The sequence below is a fragment of the Aquarana catesbeiana genome, linkage group LG09 (assembly GCF_042186555.1).
Source record: "Aquarana catesbeiana isolate 2022-GZ linkage group LG09, ASM4218655v1, whole genome shotgun sequence".
Taxonomy (NCBI): Eukaryota; Metazoa; Chordata; class Amphibia; order Anura; family Ranidae; genus Aquarana; species Aquarana catesbeiana.
The window spans coordinates 233766805-233780750 of record NC_133332.1 but is presented as its reverse complement, the minus strand read 5'-3'; the positions used below and the strand labels follow the sequence as shown (position 1 = coordinate 233780750).

The following is a 13946-nucleotide window of genomic DNA, read 5'->3' as shown; positions in this document are numbered from 1 at the left end:
ACATCCTTGTAACAGCCTCTCATTCCTCTGTAGTGCAAGCAGGCACAGCCCACATTAGTGACTACACTGCTTTGAAATTGGGAGCAATGCAGCAGCATTGTCGCACCATCACAGGAAGCTGTGTAAGGCTGGCAATACATACAATTTTCTTATTCAATTTCCTTTAGATTTTCCCTCAACCATGTAGTGCAAGGGCCTGCCCTATTGCATACACATTGAAAATGTTTAGGTTTGACTTCATATTATATGGTTTTAGTAAATCTAAAGGAAAATTTGTACAAGACAATTATATAATGTATGGCCAGCCTTAGATGGACTTCACTGGTCAGATCAACAGTTATTTTGCAAGCTTTTGCAGGTGCACCACTTCAACACCGGGCCTATTCTAGCACTCCTCTCCTACATGTAAAAATCATAATTATTTTGCTAGAAAATTATTTAGAATCCCCAAACATTATATGTGTTTTTTAGCAGACACCCTAGGGAATACAATGGCGGCCATTGCAACTTTTTATCTCGCACGGTATTTGCGCAATAATTTTTCAAACGCCTTTTTTTTTTGGAAAAAAAAATAGTTTCATGAATTAAAAAATAACAAAACAGTAAAGTTAGCCCAATTTTTTTGTATAATGTGAAAGATAATGTTATGCCGAGTAAATAGATACCCAAAATGTCACGCTTTAAAATTGCGCACACTCACGGAATGGTGCCAAACTTCGGTACTTAAAAATCTCCATAGGCGATGCTGTAAAATTTTTTTACCAGTTTAGGGTTAGAGGAGGTATAGTGCTAGAATTGTTATTCTCGCTCTAACACACGCGGCAATACCTCACATGTGTGGTTTAAACAGCGTTTACATATGTGGGCGGGTCATACGTGTGTGTTCGCTTCTGAGCGCGAGCTACCGGGGACAGGGGCTTTTTTTTGTTTTTTTTTAATTATTTTACTTTTTTTTTGTTTTTTTTTTTTCTTTTTTACATTTACTTTTTTTGATCACTTTTATTCCTATTACAAGGAATGCAAATATCCCTTGTAATAGGAATCTATAGTGATAGGTCCTCTTTATGGAGAAAAGCGGGGTCAATAAGACCCCACATCTCCTCTAGGCTGTAAAGCATTAGACCAGGGTAACGTCGCCCCCGGCCTCTGACTTTCATAGAGATGACTGGTGACCATCTGGTCACCGGAAATCTCTATGGTTGTCATCCGGTGGCGTCCGATTCTTTCTCCGGGCCCCCAATGGCACGGGAGAGCCCAGAGAAGCACCGGATGGTGGCGGGGGGGGGGGGGGGGCGGCCTCCCGTCGCCTGTAAGAACGATCATATGGCAGAACTGCCGCTATGATCATTTCTTATCGTGCACAGAATCGCCACCTGCAAATAATGATATCTGAATGATGCCTGTAGCTGCAGGCATCATTCAGATATCCCCGCACAAAGTCAAGGACGTCATATGATGGCGTGCGGTATTGAAGTGGTTTTAAGGAAAAGTGCAGTACACATTTTGTTTTTTGTTTTTTAATCGTAAGCCATAGATCCACTTTAAGACCATAGGCTACACATCCTGCAGTATCTCCACTTCTGCATTCTCTTCCACGTGTCCACGTTTGATAGCCAAGGTCTATGTCTGTATTTTGTCAATAGTAACCGTGTTGGCTTGCTATATTAATCATTGATACAATATAGCTGCTTTATTATATTGTAGATGCTGTAATTGCAAGCTCTTATGCCCGTGACATGTTGTGATGTGCTACAAAGTGAAAAAAATATTTTTGTTTTATTTATTTTTTTATAAACTCCTTTTTACAACTCATAGTAAACTATAACCCTTCTCCCTTATTTTATAAATAAAAAGTGATCTCGCGCAGTAATAAACTGTCAGACAATGAAATAAGTACAATGGTGATGCATGATCATTGTACTTATTTAATTATCTGTGACAGTTTATTACTGCGTGAGATTACTTTTTATTTACTATTATGTCTATTGTGAACACTCTAGATTTTGCAGCTGGGTACAATCATTGATTGCCAAGTTTTTCACACTTTATTATTCACATTGATCCAATAGGTAGCGCGGAGGGCCTTCATGTTTACATTTTGTTACCTTCTCCCTTATTGACTCCTTTCTCGTTTATTTCTTTTGTGCCGCAAAAACTATAGTGCAAAAGTCATGCGTTTTTCACATCAATAACATAAGTAATGTCAAAGCTATTGCTGAATGAATCGGTTGATAGCAAAAATTGTGAATACTGGTTGCAATAACATATATTTGGTTTTTTAGGTCATGTGAAGTTTGTCCCTTCTCATGTCACCCTTTTACCCCATCGTGGTGGGTGACTGACACCTTCCATATTTTACCAAGTGTCTTTCCCTGCTCTGAAACTTCTTTATCTCTGTACAGTGATGCGGATGTACCGGGCTCAAATCCCATGGTGGCTGGCTTTCAGGATGATTTGGATCCTGATGATAGAGTAGCCCCGAAATCTACTTTACCTGTCATCCCCAGCAAGACCATCACTCTGTCCAGTGACGAGGAAGGATCCATTCCCTCTGTGCAAATAGCTGGAGACGAAGACATAGACGCTGAGCTATCTTCTTGGTGAGTTGTTTTGTGTGAGATCTCATTGCATGGTGGCTAATTGGAAATGTTAACTACTTCAGCCCCGGAAGATTTGTCTGCTCAATGACCAGGCCACTTTTTGCGATACGGCACTGCATCACTTTAACTGACAATTGCGCTGTCGTGCGACGCTGTACCCAAACAAAATTGATGTACTTTTTTTTTTTCACCACAAATAGACATTTCTTTTGGTGGTATTTGATCATCTCTGCGGTTTTTATTTTTTGCGCTATAAACAAAAAAAGAGCGACAATTTTGAAAAAAACACAATATTTTGTACTTTTTGCTATAATAAATATCCCCAATTTTTTTTTTTTTAAAGCTAATTTTTACCTCAGTTTAGGCCGATATGTATTCTTTTACTTATTTTTGGTAATAAAAATCGCAATAATCGTATATTGATTGGTTTGCGCAAAAGTTAGTGTTTACAAAATAGGTGAAAGATTTATGGCATTTTTATTATAATTATTTTTTACTGATAATGGCAATGATTAGCGATTTTTATTGGGACTGCAACATTACAGCAGACCGGACACTTTTGACACATTTTTGGGACCATTGACAATTATACAGCGATCAGTGCTATAAAAATGCACTAATTACTGTGTAAATGTCACTGGCAGGGAAGGGGTTAACACTAGGGGTGTTCTAACTGTAGGGGGAAAGGACTGACTAGAGGAGATGACAGATCGTTGTTCCTAGCTAGTAGGAACACACGATCTGTATCTCCTCACAGAACAGGGATTTGTGTGTTTACACACACACGTCCCTGTTCTGCCTCTCGTGCCTGCGATTGCACGTGGCCAGTGGCCATCACGACCGCCAGCCACGCGCATTGGCACCCCCGCAGTGCAGCGGGCACGCGACTGCTATCCCCGCTTAAAAGGGGCCAACGTACAGCTACGACGGTTCGTGGGAACGTGCCGACCTGCCGCAGTATAATGACGTTAAATTGCAGCTCTGAGGACTTGGATTACAGCTCAAGTCCAGGCAAAAAAAAATTGATTTAACTACCTTCTAGAGCGATGTTGTACTCCCTCCAAGTTCAGGTATACAGTATGGCATGTGCTGTTTCCAGGTGCAAGGGATTGATAATCCAGTGTTTCAAATGTGTGTGCACTGGCTGGTCATCTTTTGCTGCATCTCCCCTCAGTCTTCTCTTTTAATTCCTGAGAGAATCATGTCGCTGGAAAAAGCAGACCCAAGAAACCAAGGTTGCAGTTCTGCTGCAAGTTCTCTGCTGGGGTAAGGACCACCCACCCCAGATGAGGAAGACAAGTGGTGATGTCACATGATCAGCCAGAAGACTACTGAGTTTAAAGTGGTTGTAAACACTTACATATTCCCAGTGACGTGACTGACCTCAAGTGATACACAGACATATAACAAATTCTTCTACATAGGTTGTACTTGTTTATCTATAGCCTTCTCTTTTCTACAGCCATTCAAAGTGCAGCATACTCGGCTCTGAAAAGTGGGGGGGTGAGAAGCTGAAGTCACACACTGCAGATCTCTGATTGGAGGGAAGGGACACACCCCCCCACTCACACAGCTCACACAAACTGAGCTGAGGCTGTCAACAAAATTTAGTCTGCTTTCCTCCAGCAGTGTCAGGTCAACATTCCCTCTCCTCTCAGTTGCTGTCATCCTCTCTGGCACTTCTGAGTCCAGAGACTTCTTTCCTGGTCTTCGGATGGCTTCTAATAATGTTTACTCCTGCAAATGCACCCTGGAGTTATACAGTCAGGGGGAAAAAGTATTTGATCCCCTGCTGATTTTGTACATTTGCCCACTGACAAAGAAATGATCAGTCTATAATTTTTAATGGTGGGTTTATTTTAACAGTGAGAGACAGAATAACAACAAAAATATCCAGAAAAACACATTTCAAAAAAGTTATAAATTGATTTGCGTTTTAATGAGTGAAATAAGTATTTGATCCCCTATCAATCAGCAAGATTCTGGCCCCCAGGTGTCTCCTATACAGGTAAAGGGCTGAGATTAGGAGCACTGCTAATCTCAGCTTGTTACCTGTATAAAAGACACCTGTCCACAGATTCCAATCTCTCCACTATGGCCAAGACCAAAGAGCTGTCCAAGGATGTCAGGGACAAGATTGTAGACCTACACAAAGCTGGAATGGGCTACAAGACCATCACCAAACAGCTTGCTGAGAGGGTAACAACAGTTGGTGCAAATGGAAGAAACACAAAATAACTGTCAATCTCGCCCTCGATCTGGGGCTCCATGCAAGGTCTCACCTTTGTGGAGTTTCATTGATCATGATAACGGTGAGGAATCAGCCCAGAACTACATGGGAGAATCTTGTCAATGATCTCAAGACAGCTGGAATCATAGTCGCCAAGAAAACAATTGGTAACACTACGCCGTGAAGGACTGAAATCCTGCAGCGCTCGCAAGGTCCCCCTGCTCAAGAAAGCATGTACAGGCCTGTCTGAAGTTTGCTAATGAACATCTGATTCAGAGGAGAACTGGGTGAAAGTGTTCTAGTCAGATGAGATCAAAATCGAGCTCTCTGGCATCATCTCAACGTGTTTGGAGGAGGAGGAATGCTGCCTATTACCCAAACACCATTCACCATCAAACATGGAGGTGGAAACATTCTGCTTTTGGAGGTGTTTTTCTGCTAAGGGGACAGGACAACTTCACCGCATCAAAGGGACGATGGACAGGGCCATGTACTGTCAAATCTTGGGTGAGAACTTCCTTCCTTCAGCCAGGGCATTGAAAATGGGTCGTGGATGGGTATTCCAGCATGACAATGACCCAAAACACACAGCCAAGGCAACAAAGAAGTGGCTCAAGAAAAAGCACATTAAGGTCCTGGAGTGGCCTAGACACTCTCCAGACCTTAAGCCCATAGAAAATATGTGGAGGGAGCTGAAGGTTCGACTTACCAAACGTCAGCCTCGAAACCTTAATGACTTGGAGAGGATCTGCAACGAGGAGTGCGACAAAATCCCTCCTGAGAGGTTTGCAAACCTGGTGGCATAGTACAAGAAACGTCTGACCTCTGTGATTGCCAACAAGGGTTTTGCCACCAAGTACTAAGTCATGTTTTGCGAAAAGGTCAAATACTTATTTCACTCATTAAAATTCAAATCAATTTCTAACTTTTTTAAATTAGTTTTTCTGGATATTTTTGTTCTGTCTCTTACTGTTAAAATAAACCTACCATTAAAATTATAGACTGATCATTTCTATGTCAGTGACAAACGTACAAAATCAGCAGGGGACCAAATACTTTTTTCCATCACTGTATCATCCTGGTACCCGGCTTCATATTTATGCAACTTACACATTCTGGGAGTGTATGTTGAACTGGAAGTGGAAAGCAATTATTGTTATTTCTTTATCGTACATCATGGGACACAGAGCCTTAAGTAATTACTTAATGGGTTATAGGCCACCTTCAGGTGTTGACATTGGTAAACCCAATCAAAGGAAGTTTACTCCCCTATATAACCCTTCCTCCTTCCAGGAGCAGATCAGTTTTTTCGACAGTGTCTAAGGTGTTGGTCTCGAGTGAAGAAGTGCTCTGAGGAGCTCCAGGAGGGATCCATGCTGGATGTAAATTCCTCCATAAAAAGAAGCCAGATCCATCCAGAAGGGGGGATGCGGAGGGTCCCGCTATTTTACTGCTAAGGTTTGCTACTGTGGCTGTATTTTTACACATGTCTGTGCCTCACTGCAGGAGGCTCTGCCGCCCCTCCTGCCCCCTCAGGCACCGGAAACATTTTAAATAAAAAAGGGGGCAGAATTTTTTCGGAGGGGGCGGGGCCCAACACAGGTGCCGTGAAACGTCCACTAGGACGCACGGCAGGCTAATAGCAGATAAATACAGCTGTGTCAGTCTCTCTGCTGATGAGGAGAAAACTAGCTGCCTGCACACAGGGACACACGAGCTGTGGGACACGTATGGGTTGCAAAACTGGCATTCCTCATACAGGAAGGACACTCTTTTTCCAGCACTAGGCTGAACTTTATAGCAGCTTTGAAAGTCATGACTATTTTCAGCGATTTAGTGCAATGTGTATAGCGCCTCTGTTTTTGTACTTAGGACTATGCCTGCCAAAAAAGACACCACAAAAGCGTAAAGGTTTCACCCCCAGGCATTGGGATTTCTAGCTGTATTTCCATGCTGTCATTTGAATTACCAATTATGGCAACTCAGGGTGAGCCATTGGAGCAAATTGATGGTGCTGCTGCGTCTCACATCTCAGCACCTGTATACATGACTAAAGATGCCTTTTCCTCCTCCCTTCAGGGTCTGAAAGAAAGATTAGCGGCTTTAATCGCATCCTCCATTCAGATGGATAGGAAGCGTACTAGGTCCCCCTTCCCCGCTTCAGCTTTGCAAGGGGAACAGTGGGCACATGATGAGATTTTACTGTCACGTACCTGGGTGGAGACTGAAATGACGAGGTCGGCCTCTCTTGTATCTCCAGCCCAGGTCCCGCTGGAAGTGGAACAGAGGGAACCGAGGGCCAGGAGGAACACGATTGCCTGCAGATGTGGACCCGGAGACTTGTGGCAGAGGATGCGATCTTGGACGAGCAGGAGAACCGTCAGATCAGGATAGGTAGTCTTGCACCAAGGATCAGCTGGGATTAAAGAGGCACTCTGCTGGAACAGTGGTACTGGAACGTTAGTTGATGTAAGGTTCCTGGTAGACTTGCAGCAAGAGGTCGCAGCGGGTCGCAGGACCGTGGTTGCAGACACTTGAAGAATGATGAGGGGGAACACCAGAGGCAGGAGCAGGGTCTCAAAGGTAGCCGAGTCCAGTAACAGGCGGGCAGTGAGGTACAAGGCAGCAGGCAGAAGCAGAGTCCAGTGGGAAGCTAGGATCAGGAACAGGATCCAGAAGCAGGGTCTAGGCAAGCCAGGTTCATCAACAGGTATCAAGCAGTATAATAGCAGGATTCAGATATCAGAGAACAGCTGAAGACCAGTCCGCAACGGTCTGGGGTCAGAGCACTTCTTTAAATAGGCTGTCTGGCGCCAATTGGCGTTATGGGTGCGCTCCTGCGTGTGCACGCAGTCCGCCGCGCATGCACATTGATAGGCACAGGCATCTGCAGACGTCCGTATGTGCGCGAGTGTGCACCGAACGGGAACTAATAGTTCTCTTACATTTACCCTCAATCGATTAGGAAGAGAAACAAACCGATGATTCTTCTGCAGAGGATACAATCTCCTATAGAAATGGTTCGTTCCACTTTCATGCTGCCTCTAACAGAGTCTCATGAAAACTTGGCTTCTTCCTTAAATTCTTTAAAACCTTCCCATCCTTTGCATGCATTTCCTGCACATGCATTACTTGAACAGCTTATTTTTGGGGATAAACTGGATAAACATTTTCTCCCTCCTAAGAGGTTTTCAATTCTCTATCCTCTGGAGGAGAAATTCTCCAAAAGATGGAAAGTACCAGCAATTGACGCTGCGATTTCCAATGTGAATAATAACTTAACTTGTCCTGTAGACAATGCACAGATGCTTAAGGATCCAACAGATAAGAAGTTGGAATGCCTGCTAAAATCTGCTTTTTCCATAGCAGGTGCTGTCACTCATCCCGCAGTCGCCACAATAGGCATCTGCCAATCCCTAAAGGACCAATTTAAACAGGCCCTTAGACGAGTTTCCAAAGTACGCTGACCGGAGTAGCGGCACCTGAAGAGAAGATTCGTATTTCTCCTCCCCCAGCCTGCAGGTGCAAGAGAACTCTCCTGGACACAGAGCTGGGCTTAAACCTTTCTTTGACTTCATTGTTTCAATGACTGATGAAGAATTGCTGCGTGATGTCAGATAGTTGGTAATGAATCCTACGTGACTACGACTCCCAATGAGCTCTGCATCCGTCTATTGACTACTTGTTACATGGAGACTGAGAACTCCTCCGCTGAGACTTGAGAAAAAGCCAGCATGCTGTCACAGCAAATAGGCAGGTAGCTGAGAAAGTGAAACATTTCTTTAGGATGTGCTCCATTAACCGGCACAAATTGATGACCCGGACGCTGGCATACCATGCTGAGAGCTACAGCCCGAATGATGACCTTTCCTGTATAATGCATCGTGGATGTGGCAGTTGCGCTGCATGGATGAACAGTGTGCAGCAGCCGGTGATGTCATCGTTATATGCGCTCCGAAGGAACAGCATACCCGTGGCTCGACCATTCAAGCTGCCGTAGCCTGCTAACCCGGAAGGAAGCCCGGTTGGAGATGGAACCCTCAGCAGCGACTGCGCACCAATGGAGGGCTTCGTTCTAAGGTATTTCATAATGTGCTAGTATTCCATGCATACTAGCACATTATGTAATTGCCTTGCAGGGGACCCCCCCCCCCAATGCTGCGGTTTACTACTGGTTTAGGGCTGGTTCACCCCACAAAAACACACTCCGGATCCGTTCCAGATGCTTTTCTGCATGCGCGTTTTTAACGTGTTTTTGACGTTCCGGTGTGTTTTTGATGCGTTTCCAGGTGTGTGTTTGTTTTTTTGTGTCACTATACTGAGGTCCAGTGCATTTTTCATGCGTTTTCAGTTCATTTACACTGTTGTGTAACAAGCTGTACACTCACCACTTTACATCATAGCAAAGTGTCATTTCTTCAGTGTTGTCACATAAAAAGATAATAAAATATTTACAAAAAAAAAAAACAGGCCCTTAGAGAGCTTCCTACACAACAAGCTCAGAATTTGGCTGAACTACCTAAGGCATTATGTTTTGCCATAGATGCCATTAAAGACTATTCACCAGGCATCCCACCTTACGCTTATGCTTGTACATATGCGCAGAATCCTGTGGTTGAAAAATTGGTCAGCTGAAACACCATGTAAAAACCTCCTAACTGGGTTCCTCATTCATGGGGAGCGACTATTTGGAGAAGACTTGGATAAATATATCAAGACAATTTCTGCTGGGAAAAGTACTTTTTTACCAGTCAAAAGAAATATAAACGCCATTCATTTAAATGTGCTCTTTCCCCTGCGCCAGGGGTTTCCGCCTCTAGGCAGTAGCGACGGCCTCCACAGTCAGGCTCTAGAGGAAATACTTGGGGTACAAGTATTTGGGCTGCAATTTTCAGAAGTCTGAAAAAAGGAAATTCAGGACAGATGGGTCATCTCCACAGTAACACTGGGGTACAAGCTGGAATTTCGGGACTTTCCACCGTCTTGTTTCCTAAGATCAAGCATTCCCAAAGATCCAGAGCAAAAACAATCTCTGTTTCAGGCATTAGACCGATTATTATCTCAAGGGGTGATCATACAGATACCCACAAAAGAGCAAGGTCTGGGGTTTTATTCAAATCTTTTCATGGTACCAAAACCAAATGGAGACGTCAGACCCATTCTAGATCTAAGAAAGCTAAATCAATTCCAGAAGATCCGCTCCTTTCGCATCGAGACAATCAAGTTGGTAGTTTCTATCCTTCTAGGAAGAGACTTCTGGCGTCCGTCTACATCAGGGATGCATATCTGCATGTCCCTGTATTTCCTGCTCATCAAAAGTTTCTGCAGTTCGAGTTAGAACAGCAGAATTTCCAGTTTGTAGCCCTGCCCTACGGGCTAGCCACAGCGCCTCGGGTGTTCACCAAAGTGCTGGCTCCACCTCTAGCCAGGTTAAGGGCACAGGGCATAACATTTGTAGCGTACCTAGACGATCTATTACTTATAAATCAATCGTCTCGTTTGGAGCAAAGCGTACGCACTACAACCAACTATCTGAAAAGTTTGGGTTGGATTCTCAACCTAGAGAAATCTTCCTTAATAGTGCTAAAAAGGCTGGAGTACTTGGGTCTAATCATAGACACAGCCCAGGAAAGGGTGTTCTTGCCTCAAGCTAAGATCAATTCCATAAGAGAGCTGGTGCGGAGGGTCAGGTCAAATGGCAATCCCTCCATTCGCTTCTGCAGGTTGCTAGGAACCATGGTAGCTTCATTCGAAGCAGTTCCCTATGCCCAGTTCCATTCAAGACTGTTGCGAAACAGTATCCTGTCTGCTTGGAACAAACAATTCAAGCTTTAGTCTTACCAATGTGGCTGTCCCCAAGAGTGGCACAAAGCCTCACTTGGTGGTCATTAACCCAGAATCTGCTGAATGGAAAATCCTTCAGACCAGTCATCTGGAAAGTAGTAACGACAGACGCCAGCCTTTCCGGCTGGGGAGCAGTACTAGAAAAGACAACTGTCCAAGGACAGTGGTCAAGAACCGAAAGAATCTTGCCCATCAATATCCTAGAGATTCGGGCAGTACGTCTAGCTCTAAAGGCCTGGACTTTCAGGTTACGGGATTGGCCTGTCAGGATTCAATCCGACAATGCCACAGCTGTGGCCTATATTAATCACCAAGGGGGCACCAAAAGTCTCTCAGCGCAGAGAGAGGTGAGCCATATTCTAACTTGGGCAGAAAGGAATGTTCCATGCCTTTCGGCAATCTTCATTCCGGGAGTAGAGAATTGACAGGCGGACTACTTAAGTCACCAGCAGTTATTCCCAGGGGAATGGTCTCTTCACCCCAACATATTTCGGGCCCGTTTGTCAAAGATGGGGGACTCCGGACGTGGATCTTCTAGCATCCAGGTTCAACACGAAGTTGGTCAACTTTGTGGCCAGAACAAGGGATCCATTCGCATGCGTTGGTGACCCCATGGGATCAGTTCTCACTGATCCATGCATTCCCTCCTATTCAGTTGCTGCCTCGTCTTTGCAGGATCAAGCTGGAAAGAAAGCCGATAATTCTGGTGGCACCAGCATGACCCAGAAGGTCATGGTACGCAGAAATCGTAAAGATGACAGTGGAGGGCCCATGGTCCCTCCTACTACAGCCAGATCTGCTCTCTCAGGGACCGATATTCCACCCTTCCTTACGGTCTCTAAATTTAATGGCTTGGCTATTGAAACCCACATTCTAAAGAAACGTGGGCTTTCTGGGTCAGTTTTCTCTACCCTGATCAATGCAAGGAAGCCAGCTGCCAGAATTATATATTATAGAGTCTGGAAGGCTTATGTTTCCTGGTGTGAATCCAAGGGTTGGCACCCTCGGAGATATATCATAGGAAAAATTCTTTCCTTTCTACAATTAGGGGTAGAAATGAAATTGACCTTAAATACTATTAAAGGCCAAATCTCAGCTTTATCCGTCTTATTTCAAAGACCACTTGCTACTCATTCTTTAGTCCGGGGCTTTATACAAGGGGTGATGCGGCTTAATCCGCCCGTCAAACCTCCCTTGAACCCTTGGGACCTAAACTTAGTTTTGACTGTGTTACAAAAACAGCCATTTGAACCAATACAACATATTCCCTTAGTCCTTCTGATAAGGAAGTTGGTATTTTTGGTTGCTATTTCCTCAGCAAGGAGGGTTTCAGAATTGGCTGCTCTTTCCTGTAAAGAGCCATATTTGATTTTTCATGAGGACAGAGTGGTGTTACGCCCTCGTCCATGTTTTTTGCCAAAAGTAATTTCAGGTTTTCACCTGAACCAAGATATTGTCCTGCCATCGTTTTTTTCAAAACCATGTTCCAGGGAAGAAAGATCACTACATTGTCTTGATGTGGTAAGAGCAGTGAAAATCTATTGCTGCTCAGATTCGTAAGACTTGATGTCTTATTTATTCTGCCGGAGGGTCCTAAAAAAGGACAGGCAGCGTTGAAATCCACTGTCGCTAAGTGGATTCGGCAAGTGATAATTCAAACTTATGATTCAGGGGGTAAGATTCCCCCGTTTTAAGTTAAGGCGCACTCTACCAGGTCGGTTAGTGCTTCTTGGGCAGTGCGTCACTAGGCCTCCATGGCTCAGATCTGTAAGGCCGCAACTTGGTTTTCAGTGCATACATTCACAAAGTTTTATCAGGTGACTGTAAGGAGGTATGAGGATATCGCCTTCGGGCGCAGTGTGCTGCAGCCAGCAGTATAGATCCTCAAGTCTGGGTGTACCCTGCGGGTTGTTTTCTCCCACCCCTCATGTGGCGTTGTTATGGGACATCCCATTAAGTAATTACTTAAGGCTCTGTGTCCCATGATGTATGATAAAGAAAATAGGATTTTTATTACAGCTTACCTGTAAAATCCTTTTCTTGGAGTACATCATGGCTCTGTGTCCCATGTACTCCAAGAAAAGGATTTTACAGGTAAGCTGTAATAAAAAATCCTATTTTTAAGAGACAGCTTGTTCATGCTTCAGGAAACAACTTATCTGTAAACAGTAAAGGTTTGCAGCTATGGAGAAACGCCTTCAAAATATTGTACAATATACTTTTGACGCTTCACTGATTTGTTGTAGCATTATTCTGCAGAATGGCTTTTCCTTCTTTTCTGCAGTGAAAGGCATCTGCACATCCCTTCCTATCCACAGCCACGATCGAGGAGTAATAGCTCTATGGATACACAGAGAGCATAACCTCCTGCATTGACTGCAGGTCTCTTTAGGACAACCTTTGAGCTGCATTCTTTATTGTAGTACAGTATTGATCATAGTAATTCACTAAAAGAATTTTATTGCTGCGTTTGTCCTGCCAGCTGGTAATATCTTGTACTACTGCACCAACATCTTGTCGGCTCTTAAATCTTCACTGGACACAGGAAATGGCAGTAATGATCTCTTATAGCAATCCAGAATTCTACATTTATTCACCATGCACATTAGCTGGACAACAATTTATATTAAAGGGAAATTTATAATGGCTTGGAATCAACTTCCTAAAAATGTCTGTGTATATGTATGTGTATAGAGAGAGATATCTCATATATACATAAGTTATATAAAATATGGAATTTTCCCCCAACTTATAAATATATTTTATTTAAAATGTTAATTTTTTTTCTTTTTAGTCCTGATAACTAGGTGCCTCGATCTGATTAATTGCTTTGTAACTGAGGAGCAATTTTATTTTTTTTATTTTTTTGCACAAACGTTTTAGTAGACAAATAAGGATGCACAATGGAGAAATTCCAAATATAGTACCACTTCACAATGAAATCTAAAATGCAACATCAACAGTTCCTATAAGGTAGTGGGGTTGATTAAATTAAGTCACCGAACAAGGAGAAAAAAAACAAAGGTCTGCGACAAATGCTATCAAATAAGTTGGAGGTGCGTACTTAAATAACCAGTACACAAGCAGACCTATAGGTTTGAAAATCACAGGAGCAGAGTACACACAAGCTAGTATTTAGGTCTCTAATTCTCCCAAGAACAGCAAACGGCTATCTTAATCCACTCCATTACCTCCCGTATGCCAAAGTCCAAAAGGGGCCAAAGGCACAAGGAGATGAGAGCCGAAGATCTCCAATAGGGGAGTCTGCATTC

General features: G+C 43.6%; 1 protein-coding gene across 1 annotated transcript in view; it reads left to right on the top strand.

Moving 5' to 3' along the window:
• Nucleotides 1-13946, top strand: part of RABL6 (RAB, member RAS oncogene family like 6) — a 99154-nt gene that overhangs the window by 69024 nt on the left and 16184 nt on the right. Inside the window, exon 12 of the mRNA XM_073599958.1 lies at nucleotides 2403-2600. Within this exon, the coding sequence (XP_073456059.1) occupies nucleotides 2403-2600 (198 nt within the window). The remainder of the gene's footprint in view (nucleotides 1-2402; nucleotides 2601-13946) is intronic.